Source organism: Erpetoichthys calabaricus, chromosome 5 (genome assembly GCF_900747795.2).
Source record: "Erpetoichthys calabaricus chromosome 5, fErpCal1.3, whole genome shotgun sequence".
In the NCBI taxonomy this organism is placed as follows: domain Eukaryota; kingdom Metazoa; phylum Chordata; class Cladistia; order Polypteriformes; family Polypteridae; genus Erpetoichthys; species Erpetoichthys calabaricus.
The window spans coordinates 4,204,943-4,228,987 of record NC_041398.2 but is presented as its reverse complement, the minus strand read 5'-3'; the positions used below and the strand labels follow the sequence as shown (position 1 = coordinate 4,228,987).

The window sequence follows — 24,045 nt, the reverse complement described above, 5'->3', positions numbered from 1 at the left end:
GTAGCCCCACGCTCCTATCTGGTAGATGTGGACGGAGCTCTGTACCGGTGCAACCGAGTGGACCTCAGGCCTGCCGAGTCTACGCTCACAGATAAGTTTCAGGCTAACACAGAGCCCAGCGAGGCACCGCGCCAAGATGTGTCAACCGAGGCCAAAGTGGAGGACCAGCCGGAGCATCTACCTGAAACCGACAGCGCGGCCATCTCATAGACAGGGAAGAAGATGAAAACTGAGAATACATCTGACATCTCGCACTACACATGCAGCGGCAGACGGATTCAGCCGCCGAAAACACTCGACCTCTGAATATTTACTTGATGTGGTTATGTTGGTTCACTTTCTTGAAATGTTCGAGTTAAAAAAAAAGAACAAAAGTTTTTCTGTGTAAATAACTAACACCAGAGAATGTGCTGGACTACAAAGTCAGAAGAAGGGGCTGTTAAGGGGTTATGGTGCCACCTAGTGGCAGACACTATATAAACAGACTGAGAGTCCTGTTGGCAGTGGACTGTAATGCACAGTTAGAATAAAGCAGACAGAGTTCACTTGTGGAAAACGGCTCTGAGTGGTCTGTACACACAAACAGTGTGCCAACCTCGGAGGGCCTGGCTGTGCAGTGTGGAGGCGGCCAAGACGGGGGGTGGCAGAAAGGAGTTCGTGCTGCAGAGTCTCACGAGTGATGGGTGAGCCGGGGAGACAGAAGGAGGTGGGCTGAGATCACGTGAGGAGAGACCCTGCATTTGTAACCTCTGTTTTAACGGATTTATTTCTTATGGATTTTATACCCACCTTTCACTGGTTTTAAGGATTTATTTGTGATTTTTTTTTGAGAACACTGCACATGTGGACACTTTAGATTTTACTTTTGACTGTTTTTAATAAAAGCACTCGAGCACTTTCCACCATCCCCTGACTTCAATGAGATTTGTCCGCTCATCTTGGTCATAACTATCGATGGTGTTGGTTCAACAGACTCCTATGTGGGAAGAGGGAGTCTGGAGGGGCCGGCATCAACAACAACATTTATTTATATAGCACATTTTCATACAAAAAAGTAACTCAAAGTGCTTTACATACTGAAGAAAAGAAAAATAAAAGACAAAATAAGCAATTAAAATAAGACAACATTAGTTAACATAGAATAAGAGTAAGGTCCAATGGCCAGGGTGGACAGAAAAAAACAAAAAAAAAAAAACTCCAGAAGGCTGGAGAAAAAAATAACATCTGTAGGGGTTCCAGGCCACGAGACCACCCAGTCCCCTCTGGGCATTCTACCTAACAAAAATGAAATAGTCCTCTTTGTATTTAAGGTTCTCACGGAACAACTTGATGATGATGGTCATGCAGACTTCTGGCTTTTAATCCATCAATGTTGGAACATCACAGTGCTTTGAGTAGATGGTGGTGGTGCAAGCCACCACTACAAAGAAACCAGAAAAAGAAACCGAAGAGAGAGTAGGAGTTAGTACGGATTTTAGAGCCACCATGAATAGTTATTATAATGAATTGGATATACAAAGTATCAGGATTAAATTACAGTGAAGTTATGAGAAGGCCATGTTACAGTAATGTGTTTTCAGTAGTTTTTTAAAGTGCTCCACTGTATTAGCCTGGCGAATTCCTACTGGCAGGCTATTCCAGATTTTAGGTGCATAACAGCAGAAGGCCGCCCGCCTCACCACTTCTTTTAAGTTTTGCTCTTGGAATTCTAAGGAGACACTCAGTTGAGGATCTGAGGTTACGATTTGGAATATAAAATGTCAGATATTCTGATATATAAGATGGAGTGAGATTATTTAAGGCTTTATAAACCATAAGCAGAATTTTTAAGTCAACCCTGAATGACACAGGTAACCAGTGTAGTGACATCAAAACTGGAAAGATGTGCTTAAATTTTCTATTCCTAGTTAGGATTCTAGCAGCTGCATTCTGCACTCATTGTAATTGATTGATGTCTTTTTTGGGTATTCCTGAGAGGAGTGCGTTACAGTAATCTAGTCGACTGAAAACAAACGCGTGAACTAATTTCTCAGCATCTGTCAATGATATAAGAGGTCTAACTTTTGCTATGTTTCTTAAGTGAAAAAATGATGTCCTACTGGTCTAATTGATATGCGATTTAAAATTCAGATTACAGTCAACAGTTACCCCTAAGCTTTTTACCTCCGTCTTGACTTTTAATCCTAATGCATCAAGTTTATTTCTAATAGCCTCATTGTATCCATTACTGCCAATCACTAAGATTTCAGTTTTCTCTTTATTTAGCTTTAGAAAATTACTATTCATCCATTCAGAAATACAAGTAAGACATTGTCACATATTACATACTGAAGTCCACATCAGAGTCCATGTTAGTCCTCTTTATTAGTCAAATTGCCCATCCCATAATAAGTTCTCATCTCCTGCTTATCAGAGTTGTGTGAATGCTGTTGGTGAGGAGAATCGACTGACTGATGTTAATCCACTCAAATAATGAATTTTAGTTTTTGTCTTTGTCCATGCCAGTAATTTATCAGATAATTCAGTAAAGACCCCACCTGTTAGACTCTCTTAAGGTAACTGAAGTCCACTCAGTCTAAGAAACAGAATCATAGGATTCATTAATAGACACAAGGATTGTAGAAATATGAAAACTGATTAAAAACTGAAGTGAGTGACAGACAGACAGACAGACAGACAGACACGTCACACACAGCAGGCGCTCGCCGCTCTCGGCTCCTTCACAGTTTTTTAGATTTTCTTGGTTATTCAAGTCGTTTTATCTCAGGATTTGTGAGACTTAATCAAGTCTGTTGAACAGGCTCGTCTACTCCTGCACCCTACGATTAACACACACAGATCCGAGTCACACAATTGGGTATAAGTGATGCCCTGATGCCAGTCCCGCTCAGACTCATTCAACTTAAGTACATAACAGTGACCCCTCCAGCCTGTCACTTCTCAGTGTCCCACACTGGGACTCGCTGTCACCAGCACTAACAAATGTACAGATGTCTCTGAGACATGAAGGACCATATAACATTTGGTTTTATGCCAGTTCCCAACCAAGGGGGTCTTACTTCTGCTGCACTTGCTCTTCTATAGCATGCACTTCAGATCAGGTCATCTACCTCAACCTCAGCATATTCAGGCCTGGCCAGTACTTGGATTGGAGACCATCTAGGAAAAGCTTGGGTGTCTGCTAGAAGAGGTGTTGGTGAGGTCAATAGGGGGCTTACCCGGTGGTCTGAATGTGGATCCCAATGCCCCAGTGCAGTGACAAGGACACTGTGCTGTAGAAATGGTGCTGTCCTTCAGATGAGGCGTGACACTGAAATCCTGACTCTCTGTGCTTATTAAAGATCTCTGTGTATCCTCCATGAAGATGTCTTGGCTAAATTGCCCTCCAAGGCCTTGTCATTGTGTCCCCCTAATCGTCCCCTCTCTCTCCTTAGCTAACTGTTTCTCTCACCACTTCACCATCTAATAGCTCATGTCTGGTGAGCATACTGGCACAAAAATGGCTGCCGTCACATCATCAGGTGGATGCTGCACATTAGTGGTGGTTGAAGTTGCTTCCCACTCACTGTGTAGAAGAGCTTTGAGTAGTGAGAAAAGCACAATAAAAATATAAAGAATTATTATTATTATTCAAGTGCAACCTCTCAGAGTTGATAACACCCTGGGCAAGAAAGCAGAAACTTCCAACATCCGTTGCCCTAATATTTACTTCAGTCACTCAAGAAATAAAGACAAAGTACAGAAATGTCAAAGGAGTGTGTCATTTAATAAGCTGGGAGGAAATATAAGTGATCGGCGTGGACCTCAGCGTTATCATCTGCAGTGCACCACCTATTGGAATGTAATTCATGTATTAATAAAATGCTGATCTTTGTGATGACATTACAGTTTCAGAACATGCTAACTGATAAATAACAGACTTATTCAGTGTATGGTCACAGATTTGAAATCAAAAACACATGAACTCTGAAGTCTGCATGCCACGGCTGTCCTCAACAGTCCACTCAGGAGTGACTGACAGTTGTTTCCACCAATCAGCTTTCTTCTTTTGTTTCCAGTTGGTACCTGCCTTTTCTGTGCTGTCCTTTCTGATTTTGTCCACGTCACCTCTGCCACTGAGCGAATTTCATCGATGTCACCTCTTAATTTTTTTCTGCCTTCTAGCATTTCATGGCCAATGTACCCTTTTTAGATAAGTCCTTGAAAGAGTGAAGCTATACTCACACATTTGAGAACATCAATGACATGAAATGTAAAAAGAGTGTGGCCAAAAAATGAAACATAAACTTACAAAATACTGAAAGTCCAAGCAGAGTGAACCAACGCAGAGTAGTAAGGGGGTCAAATGTGACCTTCAGTGGTGGGGGTACAGATGGGGCCACTTCTGCTTTTGAAGTTTCCTGTCAAGTAAATGAAGCCGAAGCTTTGTGTAGCTGACACTCTCTCAGAGCAGAGCTTTCTAATCGTCCATCCTGCTGTTGGAGTTTATTGAGCTCCTGCGGCCTCCAGCTTGTAGTCTCGACGTGAAGAAACGTTGTCTTGGCTTTCGATATGAAGAAGGTGCTGAACTCAAAGTGAAACCTGAACCAACACATTCGGAGTGTAGCGCGTCCTTCACACACCACCCCAGGATATACCGACATGGAGCAAAGTGACATCCGTTATATTTTTAGGTTAATTTATCAAATAAACAGCTGGGTCAGCAGAGATCCCTGAGTGTTTCTGCTTTGTCTTCCCTTTTTCTCTTATATGTCAGACAATAAAATCAGTTCATTTCATTTTCACTGTGTTCTGCATTTCTAATACAATTATTATTATAAATAATATTCCTTCTATACAGTACATCCATCTATCCATTATACAACACGCTATATCATGACTACAGGGTCACAGGGGTCTTATGGAGCCAATCTCAGTCAACACTGGACACAAGGCAGGAAACAAACCCCGTGCAGAGCGCCAGCCCACCGCAGTCCTTCTATACATTAATTGATATTCTTCACAACTGTGGTCCCCCGTGCTAACCCTAGCATGCTGTTGTGACTCCCTCTTCAGGTCTTAAACATTTCTCTTTGAACCCTGAATATTTCATTTTATTTGTATTTCGATCTTCTTAAATTCCCACTTTTGGACTCACCCTTGACACACAGCTGATGAATGCGTTTGGATTGTAAAGACTCTTATCATTTAGAAATGATAACCTAAATTAGTGTAAAAGTCTTATAAAGCCCCTCTCCATTGGTCTGTCATGTGACGGCTCTCTTTTTAGTCCCCTGTCCTCCTCGACTGTCCCTCCCCAGTATATGATTGGACAGCATTAGCTGTCAGCTGACGTCACTAAATGACTTCTTCATTATCAGGGTTAAGAACGGCTGTCTGCACTTAGCCCAGGCGTCAGCCATCAGATGACATCCCATAGACGGTACAAGTTCATTGCTACTCAGATAAGGCCCCATCTCCAAAGCTCCGAAACAAAAATATTTCCTTGTTGGCAGTGGCACCTCCTGGTAGTTGGCACTGTACTGTGGATTTGATTTGTCTTCTCCATTTTTTTATTATTACATTGAACTTTTTCAGTTGTGTTCCGTTATTGAAGTTGTTATCACCGCACAGTACTGTTGCTACCTCATTCTGTTGTCTGCTTGTTCACCATCTGATGTCACAGCACTGGTGCAGAGATGATCTGTCCCTGTATGGCTGACATCCTGGCAGTACAGTTTCTGAGTCCTTCATTAAATCTTACATGCTGCTGATGACGGCTGATACAGGAGGACCACTTTCAACATTCAGAACAGCTAAGAGGCTTACCACAAGTAAGACAGTCATTTATGAATATGAAGGCCACTGCTGTCTGAAAAGCGGTAACCACATTCAGGACAACAATGAGGTTTTTTTTTATTTTCTTGCACCTGTAAGTTGTTGAAGAAGATTCTTGCTGTTTGTGAAATATGTGTTATATTCCAGTGTGAATTTATATGTGGCTCTGAGGTGACCTTACATCTACGATCTGTTTGCCACTTTCAGTGTTTTCTCCACTATTCTTATGTACTTATTAGCTACTTTCAACTGGAGTCCTTTAAAGCATTCAGAAGATTTTTCTTCATGTCTTTTTGATTGAGGAGCCAAAGGAAAGATCATGTGTCATTTCTGAGACAGGCTTTACTTCAATATGACTTTGTGTGTGTCTCTGAAAACTTTTTCTGGAAGAGTACCCTTTACCACATTCAGAACAGGTTTACTGCATCTCTCCAGTGTGGATCCTTCTGTGGCACCTAAGTGCGCTTTGAACTGAGAATCGATTGCCACACTCTGGACAGCAATAAGGTCTCACTCCAGAGTGAATTCTCATATGATCCTTGAGAGTCCTGCTTTCTGAGAAAAACTTGCAACAGTCAGAACAGCGTTATTTCTTACCACAATGAATTATTTTATGATTGTGAAGAAAACTATTATAGGAGAATCACATTCAACATTCAGTACAACTGTAAGGCTTCTGTCCAATAAAACTTCTATTATTATACAGAGAATTGAGGCGTGAGAATTGTTTGCCACATTCCAAGCAATGGTGAGGTTTCTCTCCGGTGTGAAGTCTGATGTGACTCTGTAGGGTGCTTTGTTGTGAGAACTGCTTATCACATTCAGGACAACAATAAGGTTTCACTCCAGTATGAGCTCTGATGTGGCACTGAAGTGAGCTTAAATCTAACAATTGTTACTCCCAGTCACAACAGCAAAAATGTTTTTCTCCAGTATGGATTTTGGTGTGTCTCTGAAGACTTTTCTTGTTTGCACAACATTTGCCATATTCAGAACAGACATACTGCATTTTCTCTTCAGTGTGAGTTTGTGTGTGTACTTGAAAACACCTACTGTTGAAAAACCTTTTTCCACATTAAGGACAGCAATATGGCTTCTCACCCGTATCAATTTCTGTGTGCCTTTGAAAAATGAGGCACACATTTTTGTGGATTCTTCTGTGCCTCTGAAGATGGCTTCTCCTTGAGAACGACTTACCACATTCTGGACAGCAATGAGGTTTTTCTCCTGTGTGGATTATTCTGTGCTTCTTAAGATTGCTTATCGATGAGAATGACTTGACACATTCTGGGCAACAATAGGGTTTTTCTCCTGTGTGGATTCTTCTGTGCCTCTTAAGATTGCTTATATATGAGAACGACTTACCACATTCTGAACAGCAATGACGTTTTTCTTCTCTTTGGCTTCTTCTGTGGTTCTGAAGTTTGCTTCTGCTTTGGAAAGACTTTCCACATTCTGGACAACAATAAGGTTTTTCTCCTGTGTGGCTTCTTCTGTGTGTCTGAAGATAGCTAATTGTTGAGAACGACTTACCACACTCTGGACAGCAATGAAGTTTTTCTCCTGAGTGGACTCTTCTGTGCGTCAGAAGATTGCTTATATGTAAGAATGACTTACCACATTCTGAACAGCAATGAGGTTTTTCACCTGTGTGAATTCTTCTGTGCGTATGAAGATAGCTACTCGTTGAGAATGACTTACCACACTCTGGACAGCAATGTGGTTTTTCTCCTGTGTGGATTCTTCTGTGCGTCTGAAGGTAGCTACTCGTTGAGAATGACTTGCCACACTCTGAACAGCAATGAGGTTTTTCTCCTGTGTGGATTCTTCTGTGTGTCTGAAGATTGCATAGATGTGAGAATGACTTACCACATTCTGAACAGCAATGAGGTTTTTCTCCTGTGTGGATTCTTCTGTGACTCTGTAGATGGCTTCTCCTAGAGAACGACTTACCACATTCATGACAACAATGTATGTTTTCTCCTGTGTGAATCTTCATATGCTCATTAAGATCATTATTTTGTGTGAATTGCTTGCCAAATTCCAAACATTTTTTTCCAGAATGAATTTGGATTTCTTTCTCCACTTGCTGTCGATCAGTTTTGATGGCTTCTGTCTGTGTTACTCCAGCAGCAGGGAAAGAACTGCACTGCAAAAAGCCTGCTGTCAGGTTCTCTGATCCTCTTGCTGATTTCTTCAAACCTTTCTCTTTGTACTGAAGAAAGTGCTGACCAAATGAAGGTGGAGACAAGCTGTCATTCGTCTGTAAATCTGAAAGAACACAAACATTTTAACTATTGTTTTGTCCCTGACACCTTTATCCAAGGTGACTCACAACACTTGAAACACAATTGGTTACATTTCTCTTGTTTTTCCAGCTGGAGCACAGGCTGGTCATGTGACTTACTCATGGTCACATGGTGTAAAATGCTGAATTTAAACCTACAGCTTCAGAGTTTGATGTCCAAATTCCTAACCACTACCCGCCTTTTAAAATAATTAACACAGTACAATGAAGTGGTGGCACGGTCCGTGTACTTTTTGGTATTTGAAATTTCATTTTAGAAGCAAAAACGAAAAAACAAACATGAAAGGAATTTTCAGATTTAGATTTTTGATTAAAGAATAAAATGATGGAAAATAAGGTATTTTTTAATTCTGTGGTAACAAATAGCAGTCATAAACTTAAAATTACACATACTTTTCTGGATTCATTTGTGATTCAAATAATGAAAGTGTAATAGCTCAAAAACAACAAAACAGACGCATTTTCGTTGTCTGGCACCAGAGGTACTACTTCTTCTGTGCGATGTTTGATGACACGTGCGAACAGTTCTCCTCACAACTCATCGACCGACGGCCTTGAAGTTTCACTGCATGGCATCAGCAGGGGATGGACCATTATGTTGTTTTTCAGAATTAAAAGAACATTTCAATGTCCACTCCGGGACGAGGACATGACTGTAGAAAAACAGTCGCATCTTTCAGGTAAAAATACAAGCTTTGCAAACTTTGCTTCATTGATGTAGCAGTTCTTTTATGAACGTTGTTGTTGTTACTTACTATGAAACAGCTAACATTTGGTGATTTCATTTACTAACACTAAGCCTGGCAAATTTTGTAGTGCTAGCATTTTGAATGTGTGTAAATGTGTGAATGGTTGCTCATTGACAAGTGTAGCACATGTTAAGAAAACTTTCTGTAAATCACGTTGCTCTCCTAACGTGTTACACTTGTGCGCACTGTTAATACTCGAAACGATTACTCGCTATAGTAGCCGGTAAAAGTCAATGAGCAACCATTCAAAATGCTAGCACTATAAAAATTGCCAGACTTAGTGTTAGTAAATGAAATCGCCAAATGTTAGCTGTTTCACAGTAAGTAATAACAATAACGTTCATACAAGAACTGCCACATCAATGAAGCAAAGTTTGCAAAGCTTGTATTTTTACCTGAAAGATGCGACTCAGTTTTTCTGCAGTTATGTCCTCGTCCCGGAGTGTCACTCTTTCACTGTTCCGAAAAACAATGTAATGATCCATCCTCTACTGATGCCATGTAGTGTAACTTCAAGGTCATCGGTCGATATGTTGTGAGGAGGAGGACTGTTCGTACGTGTCATCAAAAATCGCACAGAAGAAGTACCACCTCCGGTTTCAGACAATGAAAATGCGTCTGTTTTGTTGTTTTTGAGCTATTACACTTTCATTATTTGAATCACAGATAAATCGAGAAAAGTATGTGTAATTTTAAGTTTATCACTGCTATTTGCTACCACAGAATTAAAAAATACCTTATTTTCCCTCATTTCATTCTTTGATCAAAAATCAAAATCTGAAAATTCCTTTCATGTTTGTTTTTTCATTTTTGCTTCTAAAATGAAATTTCAAATACCAAAAAGTACACGGACCTGGCAAACTGGTTGGAATTCCTTCCTCACACTGAGGTGCCATTTATGGTCTGGCCACTCCATGTGTAGTCTTTACATGTTCTGCTGCTGTCTGTTCAATTTCTCCACCTTTCTCTCAATATGTGAAAGACAGGCCTGATCTGATCAACTGATGACAAATCAAAATCAGCCAATTTTCACTCCAAATGACTTTACCAGTGCTCAGCAAATTAGCTGATCTTAACATCTGATCTTGAATGTTAAAAAGTATGCAAGACAACGTTCCAATATTACCAAAATACAGAAACACGTCCTAGCCAGTCTAACAGTTTTATTGCATTCCTACAAGAGAGAACAAATTTGCGGTCCGTAAAATATGTGCAAAAAGAAGTCAGTGATGGAGGATTCTCTGCTAACACTTTCAACAATACAAACCTTATTCACCATCTGAGAAGTCAACACAAAAGGGACTGGTGTGAAGAACGAGCTGTTCAAAGGCTGAGGCGATTAGCAAGGTTAGTCTAGCTCAGTCACCTACTCTCACTCGGCCTCCAATAATGGCAGCGCTTAGAAAACTCAACCTTATAATACTGACAGCAAGAACGGCAAAAACTTACTGTGACAGCAAAAACAGTGGAATTCGTAAGCCTGGACAACCAGCAGCTTTCAGTTCTGGAAGATGTCACCTTCTGGATCATTTAGAGCCACTATTCCATCTGCCAGTGAGTGTTTGTTGACTGATTTACTTGTATAAATAATTAATTGCGCATTAGCTATTTTGACTAAAATCCCTTTGATTAGCTTTTCAGTGAATGTGTAGGTAGATGCGAGGAAAGGATGTAGAGTTTTACCGAGCTGGTACATAAATGTAAATTGTTATCAAGAGGATGTCGATTAGTTAGAAATTGTAATCAGCCCCCTTATCGGATTGTTGGGTAGAATGGTATGAGCCTAGTTTTTAAACCTAAATAATATAATACTAATTACGCATAATAAGCATTGAGTGTGAATAGTCACTATACTTTTATGAATTCTGTAACATATTATTAGCATAATGATTTTTTCCCCAAATTAAACAATGGCATAAGGACACGTATTTCACAGATGATTGCAGATCTGAAACACATAAACTGCTTAATGCCAGTGTCTCAACCACACAGATGCACTCGGAGCGACAGCCGACAGTCAAGAGGTCCAAAGAAACGCCCTGCCAACAGAACTGCAGAATGAATGAAGAAATTGACAATAAAGATAAAAAGGATATTTGAGTCAGCAGCATCAGAGGTGAATCTTTATCTCTGTGAACCTTAAACCACAAGAGATGCTGGACCAATAAAAGTGGTCATCCTACTTGTGCTGCCATAATTAACAGACCCTCGCTGTCCCCACTCGTATAAGGAGGGCACATGTCGTGCATGACAGGAGGACCAGACTGTCCTCAGAACATGCAGAGATGCTTATATTAGTATATAAGAACCTGAAGCGTTCACCAAGACTGTCTCATTTTCTTCTTCTCGTAGTACATGGTTATAAATATCTAATTAAACATTTCAGTTGATTAGAAATGTGGAGTATGATTAAGAAATGCCTTTTGTTTTTGATCAGCTTGTTTTTGATCCATTATATGTGCACTGGCAAAATACCCGCACTTCGCAGCGGTGAAGTACTGCTTTAAAATTTTAAATAATAAACTGAGGGAAAATGTACCAATAATTATTTGTTAAGGATCTCTTTGTATACCACGTTGTCAGTTCGCCCCTCCGGTTGTAATATGACCGAGCTGTGCGCTGAGCTTACTCTTGAGCATGCAACATATAGTTGGCCATGTGAAAAGCAATCTTGCCTCAACTCAATGCCAACCTTTTGTAGGGTCTGTCCCTGAGACTTATTGTCATTGTGAAGCAGAGCCTTACTGGAAATTGGAGGCGTTTGAATTGAAATGGGAGATCAGAGGGTATAACGGGGATGCGAGGAATAAAAACTCTCTCCCCTGAGCCACCACCAGTAAAAATAGTTCCCTCAATTAGGTTCTTTTGCAGGCATGTGACCTGAAGTCTCGTGCCATTACAAACTTTCGGTGGCTGTAAGTTTCTCAGTAACATTATTGGTGCCCAAACCTTCAAAATTAGATTATGCTCAGGAGTGCCTGGAGGATTCAGAGTGTGGACAGAGCTGCAGGCTATGGACGTATATATGTATGTAAGTAGGATTCAGTTAGCGTTGGGAACCCGCGTACCAAATTTCTTGAAGATGGGCCCATTAAGTAACAAAGACCATTGGAAAGTTCAATATGGCGGCCGACAGTGGTGTCATAGCACCGAAATAAGTACGTAGATCGGTTTCGGTTAGCGCTGGGAAGCCATCTACCAAATTTCGTGAAGATTGGGACATAAATAAGAAAGTTTAACATGACAAACGTTGTCGACCGTTATGTGTAGAATTTCGAAATGAAACCTGCTTAACTTTTGTAAGTAACCTGTAAGGAATGAGCCTGCAAAATTTCAGCCTTCTACCTACACGGGAAGTTGGAGAGTTAATGATGAGTGAGTCAGTGAGGGTTTTGCCTTTTATTAGTATACATATATATTATATATATATATATATAATTTATATATATAGCTGTACCCGGCCACGCGTTGCTGTGGCTCAGTCTGGTTAAATGGAAAAGAAAGAAAAGAGAAAGCGCACGTTTCTAATTTGTTTAATTTCACAATGCTTGTGGGTATACAGAGGGGACTGGGCGGTCTCGTGGCCTGGAACCCCTACAGATTTTATTTTTTTCTCCAGCGTTCTGGAGTTTTTTTTTGTTTTTTCTGTCCACCCTGGCCATCGGACCTTACTCCTTTCTATGTTAACTAATGTTGTCTTATTTTAATTTCTTATTTTGTCTTTTATTTTTCTTCTCTTCATTATGTAAAGCACTTTGAGCTACTTTTGTATGAAAATGTGCTATATAAATAAATGTTGTTGTTGTTGTTCCATTGTCTGTGCAGAATGTTAGACTGAATAATATTGTTAAGTTCGTAGACGTCTTTGTTTTTGGCCGCAAGAATAGCTCGTTCACTCAGCCAATCGTGATTCCTATAATTGGTTTGAATATTGGGAAATACTTTTTCAACCAATTCTTCTTTGGACGTCAATAAATTGCAGAAGTTATGAGGCAATGAAATTCGTCCTGAGGTCAGATCAACCGGCACCTTTCCGTTCCCAGTTTCCAGATTTCTCCAACCCCATTATTGACAATTTGCATTACAGTAATCCCTCCTCCATCGCGGGGGTTGCATTCCAGAGCCACCCGCAAAATAAGAAAATCCGCCAAGTAGAAACCATATGTTTATATGGTTATTTTTATATTGTCATGCTTGGGTCACACATTTGCGCAGAAACACAGGAGGTTGTAGAGAGACAGGAACGTTATTCAAACACTGCAAACAAACATTTGTCTCTTTTTCAAAAGTTTAAACTGTGCTCCATGACAAGACAGAGATGACAGTTCTGTCTCACAATTAAAAGAATGCAAACATATCTTCCTCTTCAAAGGAGTGTGCGTCAGGAGCAGAGACTGTCATAAAGACAGAGGAAAGCAAACAAATCAATAGGGCTGTTTGGCTTTTAAGTATGCGAAGCACCGCGGCACAAAGCTGTTGAAGGCGGCAGCTCACACCCCCTCCGTCAGGAGCAGAGAGAGAAAAACAAACATGCAAAAATCAATTAAGTATGCGAAGCACCGTGCAGCATGTCGCTTCACTAAGCAGCTGCACAGAAGGTAGCAACGTGAAGATAATCTTTCAGCATTTTTAAACGAGCGTCCGTATCGTCTAGGTGTGCGAACAGCCCCCCTGCTCACACCCCCTATGTCAGGATCAGAGAAAGTCAGCGCAACAGAGAGAAAGAGAAAAGTTGGGTAGCTTCTCAGCCATCTGCCAATAGCGTCCCTTGTATGAAATCAACTGGGCAAACCAACTGAGGAAGCATGTACCAGAAATTAAAAGACCCATTGTCCTCAGAAATCCGCGAACCAGCAAAAAATCCACGATATATATTTAAAAATGCTTACATATAAAATCCGCGACAGAGTGAAGCCGCGAAAGGCGAAGCGCGATATAGCGAGGGATCACTGTATTTGATCGTAAATGACTTTTTGCTGAAGCGTTAGCTTAGGAATATTTGATTGCACATACGACAAAAGATCACCCGTGTTGTAATTTTGTTCACGACGCAATTCTACATCGAAAGAAGCAGCAGCAGATCGATTCGGTGATGGCATTCCCAATTGATTGAGAAGTTTGTTTGCGATTTCTAAGCACAAATCTTCAAATATTATCAACGCTTAGTTTTAGATGTCTGTTGTGAAATCCATGTTTATATTTGAATTTTACTTGCGTATTCGACGAAAAATATCTTCAGCCATGAGCGATTTATATTTCTCCCATAACTGTCTTGGAGATGAAGGAGAGCAGGCGGTCAATATGATTGCAAACAATGCACGAATTTGATTTGGATGTGACGTGTTGCACGCGTCATTAATGTATACATCCCAGTGTCGGTCGTTCTCCAATAAATTCAGAGCTTGACATATACTTCAGAAAGTGGCATGTGTAACGCTGTTGACAATTCTCAATTGCTGGAAAGACGTTGGACTGGGCACATTTACCAACAGCATGTGAACAAAGAAGCATTCATCTTGATTGGGATGCACAGTGTACAGTCTGCCTATCGTAGTTTCTTTGAATATGGCAGGTTGTCCGTTGACTCGCTCTCCTCGTTTGCGTTGTTCAAATGATTTTCTACTCGTATTCCATGTGTAATATGTAGGCACTTCCGAATACAGCAGTGTTTTCACAAACGCGTCATTTTGACATAACGTAAAGAAAGCAGTTAACGTTGTAGCCGGTGGATTCAGGGCTATTTGTTGCACATTCGCAGCTGTGAAACAAACGCGTTGTCCATTTTCTAGATGTACTGCTAAGTGAACAACATCTGGACTTCGTTCATGTATGGGAAATGAAAGAATTCGCCATACAGCTTCATTGCTGCTTATGTATCTTCCAGCCTAATACTGTGTGATTTCATCGATATGTATGACCGCATTCCTATCACTTCTTTCTGGTTGCACGCCAAAAACTGCCATGTCGCTGCCTTTATTCACGTACTTACAAATGTATTTGATCGAAACATTGAAATAGAATCGTAAAATATTTAGTATGGCATGTGTTGCATTTACGTCCAACAGATGGCGCTGTGTTTTCAAAAAAAGCATGTTTTTACCTGTCACAGGTGTGCCATCTATATAATATGTATATAAAAACACGCGCGTATTCGAATGCAACGTTGTGTCAAAATTTCAAAGCAATCGGTGAAGAACTTTTGGAGATTTGAGGTTTTGAACAAACGAACATTTACATTTTTATTTATATAGATATACCAGAATCTATATGATTTAATTGTTGCTGTGCGTCTTCATAAACTTTGGGAGGTTTGTAAGGAAACAAAGCACGAAGGAAATGAAGCTGCTCTTCAGCGTTTAAACTGTCATAGACATGAATTCCAGAACCATCATAACAGATACACACCCAGTGAGTCACTCGTTCTGTAGCTGCAGAAGGTAATATTTGAATATGTTTTGCATTTTGTGGAATGGGCATTATAGGTATGTCAGGAGTCCACATTCGCAAAACCTCTTGAGGTTGGAAAATCGTACGCGCAGCTAAAATTTTGTTGAATTTGCTCATGTGATCTGTTGATAAATAATCATTATTTACCAACTCATTCACTGCAAAATCTGACAGTGGTAAGATCACTTCTTCCATAACACTAAACACAAACACTAAGTAGACACTAACACTAAAAAACGGCAACAACGACGGGAAGAACACAAAATGAGATAAAGTAAAATTCTACTAAACTTCTTTATTATAACTGCTTTATTATAGCAGGTGAGGACGCTGGCGCACGCTTGTTGTTGCCGCTCCTCCCTGTTAACAACACTTTTCGCAAAATTCGCCTTAATTCTGCACTTTCTTACACTTGTTTTATTTCGTTTATTATACGTATAGTTCGTGGATACAGCCGACTCGAATTGCATGGATTTGGCTTAATATTTACAGATTTTATGGACTCCACTTTACTGAGAACAGCCGAGTCTGTGGATCACGGGATGAGACCTACGAACATTTCTTTGTACCTGGCGATCTAGCACCTCAGGATGATCTGTCTCCGTGATTATATTCGCTATGCTGATCTGTTCCCGTTTCATCTTACAGTACTCTACGACCGGGAACTGATCTGATGTTCATACTAACCTGGTTTATGGCTTATGGCTCCGGGGCGATCACGCCTGAAATTACCGAGCGTTACTGTTTATAGCTGTGTATTGGAACATCCAAATCCTGCTTCCTCCTCCTGCTGCTTGTTATCGCCGCTCACCTACGCTACCACACCCGCCTGTCCTACCGGCTCCGTTGTGCTGTGCTGCTTCTACACTGCTATCAGCTAAGTATCACTCACTATTTTAGCACTTTGAGTACTGAGAAAAGCGCTATATAAATGTAATGAATTATTATTATTTATTATTAAACACTAAAGTACAAAAACGAAGTAGAAAGTAACACTAAACTGCAACACCGGCACACCGCCTCTACTAAACACTAAGAAACACTAAACGAAAAAATACTATTCAGTAAGTACCGCGTCTACTAAACAGTAAATCAGTAAAGGAGAAAGGACTAACCGCGTCAGCTGCGGAGCTCAGCTCGGAGCGAAATGAAGTGAATGAAATGAGGTGAATGGGAGGGGAGATGATCACGTGACTCCAACACCCGCCTTAACTCTCCGTCCCTCCACAAACACAGCCACACGGATCCCAACTCTCCTTTATATATATATAGATTATGGGTAAATGTTCTGTGTGTATGCTGTAGCACTTTATTATGGAATGTGAAGTTTATGCATGGATAAAAATATTTATTTTTATGAAGAAAAAAAAACGCATTATTGATATCAGCAGATCCTAATGGAATGAAATGGGTGATCAATATCGACTCTAAAGACTCTGATCAGAGCCTTCCTACCCAATAATGTGTGTGAATTTGAGTTTTCTCTTCTTCACTCTAATGTATGTGATGATATTTACATTCTCTAGAACCTAATCTGACCTAAAATCTAAACATACAAATATAACCGCTTGCATTAGGGGGGCACAGTGTTTAGCACAGCTGCTTTATTGTTTAGGTGTTCTGGGGTCAAATCCTGACCTGAGGTGTTCTGGTTATTCTGGTTCTTCTCCTCATCAACAAAAACATGCAGGTGAAGTGGAGTGGTGACTCCAAATTGACCCGATGTGACTGTGGGAGACAGAAGGGCCCAAGATCATCTCCAAGTGAAGATTTCACACCACTGCCAACTTCTCCAGGCCATACTGCCCCACCAAGTTCAAGCAGAGAGCAGAACACAAGATGCTGAAAGAAGACCCTGAGACCCCCTGAATGTCATCATGGCCCATACAGGTAGCTCTTGTCACTGTTAACGTCAAAGTGTACGAGATTATAATTAGAAAGATGAGGCACATATTAGATGTGCACTGGCTTGAACAAATTCACTCTTATTGAGTGCACAGTGATGAGGATTTTATTTTTACTTATTTCTTTCTTTTTGTGGAAGTCTATTTTAACTGCCACATAATTTAAGAAATATACATGTCTTTAACAAAACATGACTTTTCATATTCTCATTGAACGTAATGCGCTGTTGGCATCACATACGTCACAGCTTCAGTCAAAGCTTCATGATGTTCAAGTCATATGATGAACACTTTAGATTTTTCCTTATTCACACAAGTTTTTCTAATTTATCATTTATCAGGTAACCTATTGTTTGTTATCATGCACCTGAGCAGGTGGTCTTTATCCAAGTTCAATTAACCATGTTTTCCACTCTCATTTAAATCTTCTAAAAACATCAAAGGACCCACCATTAGAATTTATAAATGCTCTGTTTCTTTTATATTTAATCACATTACTCACTTATTCTGACACTCCCAGGTGACTCTTCTCCTTCTCTCCCATTTCCCTCAGTGATTTTCTCTTCAGACTCTGATAACTCCGATTTCAGCTCTGCAGAATTCTCCTGCCTAGCCAGTCGTCCCGTATTAGTGGACCAGGGCTGCAAACTGGTTGGAGATTCTTCACAGGCATCTTGCTTGAAAATATCCTCTGTTTCATGCTTTTGAAGTTTAAGACCAATGGAGAAATCATTAAAGTCCTCAGCTTTAATGGAAGCAGTCACCCCCATGCACTCCTCCTCCTTTTTAAAAACTGAAATTCTTTCTTCATGATACTCCAGCTTCACACACACATCCTCTGGTGTGAGCCGCTCACAATCCTCTTCTTTAATGTCCACCATTCTTTCATCCACGCCATCTTCTTTGGCAGAGGCCATGCTCTGTGGGAAACTCTTCTCTCTCTTTAAGTGTCTGCCCTTCTCTTCTCAGATTCACTTCTCATATGGACAGCCCTGAGCTGTAGGCCATTAGACACCTCAGTGTATGGACAAGTGAAATGGGAAAGCCCTGTGAAAATAAAAGTGTAGAATTAACTTCATAAAGTCAGTAAAAATAATGAGCACACTTCAGGGTTAGTGTCCTCTATGATGTTTGGTTCAAAGTCACATTTTTCTTGATTTCCTCCTCTGCCTCACAGTTTAAAATTACAAATCAAACAATTCAGATGTGATCAACGTGCACTGCAGACCTTCATTAAAGGGTTTTGCATACATTTCAGTCCCACCTTGTAGATATGACAACACTTTATCTACACAGCACCATCATGTTTGGACACAGCAATGGCAGGTCTATTAAAGCTGTCATATTTAGGGCTTTGTTGGATATCCTCGCTGGACTTGAACTGCGCATTGGGAGCTTCATTCTGTTAAGTTGTTATATTCTATATTTTATATATGTGCTCCTATTTCTGGGATTACTGGACTGCATCCCGACTGGGAGAAGAACATTCGAGGTTTAAGGAGAGTGGGTTTGTAGAAGGTTACTCATGATGGTGTGTTTTAGGGGAGAGAAAAATAAAAAGTGTGTGGCTAACATCAAAGGTGTTGTGTTGTTATTTAAGTTTAACATTCATAGTAGAGGATGGCTGATAATTATAGAATCCTGGCTGCATTTGACAAAAGAAAGGCATTGAGATGTCAATTTGAGCAGAAGACCTGAACTAAGATGAAGGTGTGACTATTCTGATAGAAAGGCTTGATGTCGTGTTTAAAGGAGAAAAAGGATCACATCAATGAGGATATTCAGATTTTACAGAGTTAAAAGGGCGAGTGCATTTTCTAGGGTGGATTACAGTAATCCCTCCTCCATCGCGGGGGTTGCGTTCCAGAGCCACCCGCGAAATAAGAAAATCCGCGAAGTAGAAACCATATGTTTATATGGTTATTTTTATATTGTCATGCTTGGGTCACACATTTGCGCAGAAACACAGGAGGTTGTAGAGAGACAGGAACGTTATTCAAACACTGCAAACAAACATTTGTCTCTTTTTCAAAAGTTTAAACTGTGCTCCATGACAAGACAGAGATGACAGTTCTGTCTCACAATTAAAAGAATGCAAACATATCTTCCTCTTCAAAGGAGTGCGTGTCAGGAGCACAGAATGTCACATAGATAGAGAAAACAATCTCTAGCAAACAAATCAATAGGGCTGTTTGGCTTTTAAGTATGCGAAGCACCGCGGCACAAAGCTGTTGAAGGCGGCAGCTCAAACCCCCTCCGTCAGGAGCAGGGAGGGAGAGAGAAAGAGAGAGAGACAGAGTTTGTTTTTCAGTCAAAAATCAATACGTGCTGTTCGAGCTTTTAAGTATGCAAAGCACCGTGCAGCATGTCCTTTCAGGAAGCTGCACAAAAGATAGCAACGTGAAGATAATCTTTCAGCATTTTTAGACGAGCGTCCGTATCGTCTAGGTGTGCGAACAGCCCCCCTGCTCAATCCCCCTATGTCAGGATAACAGATAGTCAGCGCAAGAGAGAGAGAAAAGTAAGTTGGGTAGCTTCTCAGCCATCTGCCAATAGCGTCCCTTGTATGAAATCAACTAGGCAAACCAACTGAGGAAGCATGTACAAGAAATTAAAAAACCCATTGTCCGCAGAAATCCGCGAACCAGCAAAAAATCCGCTATATTTAAATATGCTTACATATAAAATCCGCGATGGAGTGAAGCCGCGAAAGGCGAAGCGCGATATAGCGAGGGATCACTGTATATCATCAATTTGGAGCAGAGATACTCCTGATGGGTAATTCCACATCAAATCATCACACTTTTACTCCTCATCATCACAGATTTTAACAAAAACCAAATTTTCTGGAGATGTTCATTACATTATAAGGTAGCTTTAGTAAAAAATTGGCCAATTTTAATATATATATTTTTTGCTATTCAAATTGTAATATTATAATCACTCATATTCTCACCAACCGCCCCTAGTCTGTCAGAATGGGCAAACACACATCCTCCACCCTTACCCTGAGCACTGGTGTGCCACAAGGATGTGTGCCAAGTCCCCTTCTCTATGCACTTCACCCATGACGGTCAACCCATCCACCAATCAAACATTTTTGTTAAATTTGCGGATGATAGGACTGTCATTGGGCTTGTAACAGACAACAATGAAGCTGCATATAGTGGAAGAGGTTCAGAATCTGACAGAATGGTGCAACACCAACAACCTGGTCTTATATACCAAAAAGACCAAAGAAGTTATTCTGGACTTTAGGACCACTAAAAAGACCAATCACAGTCCGATAACAATCCATGCAGATGCTGTGGAGAGAGTTTCCAGCTTTACGTTTCTAGGAGTCACCATCTCAGAGGACCTGTCCTGGCCTGACAACAACGTGGCTGTAACAGACAAAGCACAACAACGCCTCTATTTTCTCAGGAAGCTAAGGAGAGCTGACCTCCCCCAGAAGCTGCTGGTTAATTTCTATAGATGCACTACAGAGAGCATTTTAACTAACTGCATGATGGCCTGCAGGTACAACAGCTACACCACGGCTGCTAAAGAAGCCCTGCAGCAGGTCATAAAAACAGCAGAGGCCATTACTGGGACTGAACTGCCATCATTCAAACTTGTGTATAAGACTTGCTGTGTGAGAGAAGCCGAAAACAAAAACAAAACTCATCCTGGAAATTCTTTGTTTGAGCTCCTCCCGCCAGGAAGACACTTTAGGTCAATCCGTGTATGCACAAACAGACTAAAAAAGAGCTTTATCACATCTGCAATAAACATTTTGAACTCTGAATCTCCTCAGTCTGAGATCATTTTTAATTGAACATGTGCAATAAGCTATATTGGTAATGTGCAATATACTAATGTAATACAATATAGAGTATGTAATGTACTATTCATTAACAGGTGAAATATAACAATTTATGCTGCTGTACTTTGAGCAATAATAATTTGCTCTGGTTACCTAATCACTTAACACTGTATACGACATATTTGGAATTATTTGACTTTTCTTTAAATGCACCTTGGGTCTGTCACAAAAAGTCATTTCATTGTGTTACACAATGACAATAAAGTGCCTGAACTTGAACTCATATCATGGTCATTTTGGGGACAGCATAGTATTTTCACAAACTACAGAGCTGGAAAAGAGCTTTAAAACGACATGAGAACCATTTCTGTTCACTTATATTTAGGTAGAAATAGCCAGTCAAAGTAATAATCCAGCACAGTGTTCAAACTTTGTGATCTTAAATCTCCTTATTATTGTTGTGCTCTTGTAAGGACCCACCATTCTAGACTACGTAAAGTCAACGGTAAAGGTGACAATCGACATACCACCAGCAGTGAGGGAGATGAAGAGAGAGATTTATCTAACACTACATCAGATAATGAAGACACTAGAGATGAGAAGGAGACTCTAAACTCTTCAGTCTCAGTAGAAGATGTCGATGTTGAAGTTGAGCAAACTCACAGGTTAAGACGGAGTCATTGTGTTGGTCTACAAAAGGGGCAAACTGTGAGATATGTGGACGGAGATGGTGGCATACAGATAAAGATTGGGCTGACAAAGCAGAAATTGGTATAAGTTAGAGTTGATTGATCCTGACAGCATTGCTGACACAGAAGGGTCTGTTCACACATCAAGTGTGGATAATCTGAAAGTTGAACCAGAAACTAATGAACTGCAACTATGGGACTTGTGTGTGGAAATCACGGAGATATCAGCTGAGTCAGCAAACCAGGAAGAGAAAAGCAGCTGGGAAAGAAATGGAGCATCTGAGGAGGTGGAAAACCACAAGATGGATATGCCCTTTAAAAAGAGACTTCACCAGGAATCGTACCTAAAGACCACTTAGTGGCACGAGGGTCTGAGAGACAAGATAGGAGTGGGCTCAACAGGGATTCACCAACATGGGCATCAGAATCTGCTCACCAAGGTCTCTGAGGCGGCACTGACACTTTAAACAATGAGGACAGACAGTTGAGCTCCAGCCCATAATAGTCGAGTCGCGGCTCTGATGAACTTGAGCTCTGGAGCTTTCACATTTTTTATTTTGATGGCTTCATATGGTTGGATGCAAACAGTCCTGATGGGTTCACCCCTACCCTGTACTGAGTCCTGTTCTTCATTTAACACGGCGATCTCTAGTAAGATAAAGAATAAAAGTACATAGAAATACTGAAAGTAGCTGCAAAGGATAAAAGACATTAAATAAAACAATACCATTACAAATAATACAAAAATTGTACTCGTAATGCCACGCCAGCTGTAGATTTTACTGTATCCCTCCAGCAGCACTAGCTTGTGTAATGTTTGATTTGTTTAATGGGAAATAAAAAATACAAAGTCTCTCTGTTACACTGAAACCGCACGAGCATCTCTCCTGATAAGAAAACACCAAAATATGAAATCATTTAAATTATTCCTAATGGGTCTCAGTATGAGAGAAACTTGTGGAAACGAAACCTGAACGCGTCCTATAAAGTTACATCATGCGACGCCACTTCAACAAAGTTGCTGATGATGGCTTTAGTGGAAAAAGGAAAAAACACAAAGAACACGCAGAGCTCGAGAAAAATCCGAAATGAACGACGGGGCCGTGCGGGAGCGAGCGGCTGAACAAGCGCGTGCCCGACGGACAGCACAGTTCGGAGCATGCGCGAAATCAAAAGGCGCAACGGCGAGGAAAAGTGCAGGACCACGAAGAGAGCAGAAGCAATCCCAACTTAACGCGGCGCCACCACCAAGTCAGATGTTGCATTACATTTCACGGGACACCGACGGGAAAATAAATTAACGTAGCACTAACAAAAAAGTGCGCGTACCCCGTCGTTCACAATAACCTTGTAAAGGTGCGATTTGCTGTGCCGCCGCCTACTCCTCCACGTAGCGCTCAATCCCCAACACTTAAAAGCGAACCACGCGCCGTCAGGCACCTCCTCAAATTTAAAACCTCTCAGCATGTCGCGATCTTCCTCACTTATGGTATTCCCACCCGTACGCGATCTCCACGTTCGACTTTGTCTCACCTTCCGCACCTTTGCTTGATCTTATGGCTGTGAAGAAGTCGTAGCGTTAGGGTCTCATAATAGCAAACTACCGATGTGCTGCTGGATATTGACGTGACGAGCTTTCGAAAAGCCGCTATGATGTTTGTTTGAAATTCACCTGTCACGTGATTTATAGGCACGCTAGCGTCATGACGTCATTGATATCTGCGCAGTCAGCAGCCGATTGGTCAGCCCCCTCATCTGCTGAACGGCTTTGACTCAAAGCGTAAAAGCAGTTGGCCCTGCTGCATCTGTAAAGTGTGCTGACTCGAGTTTAAATCCTCGTTGAGGCTCGCGTATGGTCACTGCCCAAAGTTAAAAAAAAGACTTTTTAAAAAGAGTTATGTAGTACTTGTCTGTAAGTTAACAAATACGTTTCGCTGACATTATGAACGATTCACATGGGCACCTCGTTCCTTGTTGTTTAGTCTTGTCCACCTAGAATCTGTAACAAATTAATAAGCATTTATTTGCGTGAAGCAGCACGTATTATAACAATCCAGCATCACCCCATGTCGATCATATCAGAGAGGCTAAGAAACGCTTCACCAAAGCCGACTTGTATAAGCGCACGACACTCCTCATTAAACGTTTTTACTATTCAGTGATTCCCAGATCTGTAGCTGATTTGTATTATTAATTTCCAAAAAGCAATGTGAGTAAAAGCGAGCTCTGCATAACTAATCACAACTGTCTTTAAAACAGAATAACTGCAATCGACAGCGTCTTCTGCAGTTTAGGGAAAGGCTCGGGATTTCTGCGTTAATCAGAC

General features: G+C 40.8%; 3 protein-coding genes across 3 annotated transcripts in view; 1 reads left to right on the top strand and 2 right to left on the bottom strand.

The window, feature by feature from the left end:
* The window catches only part of LOC114652497 (tripartite motif-containing protein 16-like), a 642,127-nt gene that overhangs the window by 173,542 nt on the left and 444,540 nt on the right, over positions 1 to 24,045 (top strand). The gene's annotated exons all lie outside the window — the stretch shown is intronic.
* LOC114642076 (tripartite motif-containing protein 16-like) overlaps positions 1 to 24,045 on the bottom strand; it is a 920,397-nt gene that overhangs the window by 538,567 nt on the left and 357,785 nt on the right. The window lies entirely within an intron of this gene.
* Positions 3,766 to 23,408, bottom strand: LOC114652521 (zinc finger protein 436-like). Its single transcript, XM_051927942.1, has 3 exons — positions 23,253 to 23,408; positions 17,728 to 18,272; positions 3,766 to 8,088 (listed from the first exon to the last, which is right to left on the bottom strand). Exons 2-3 carry the CDS (start codon positions 18,140 to 18,142, stop codon positions 6,893 to 6,895), a joined length of 1,611 nt encoding a protein of 536 aa, XP_051783902.1. The 5' UTR covers positions 18,143 to 18,272; positions 23,253 to 23,408; the 3' UTR covers positions 3,766 to 6,892.

Excerpts from the sequence above, each read along its gene's own strand:
- LOC114652521 (XM_051927942.1), bottom strand. The coding sequence starts at position 18,142 with ATGGCCTCTGCCAAAGAAGATGGCGTGGATGAAAGAATGGTGGACATT. Across the intron at positions 8,089-17,727 it reads ACCTGGGAGTGTCAGAATAA|ATTTACAGACGAATGACAGC; the intron begins GTGAGTAATGTG and ends GTGTTCTTTCAG.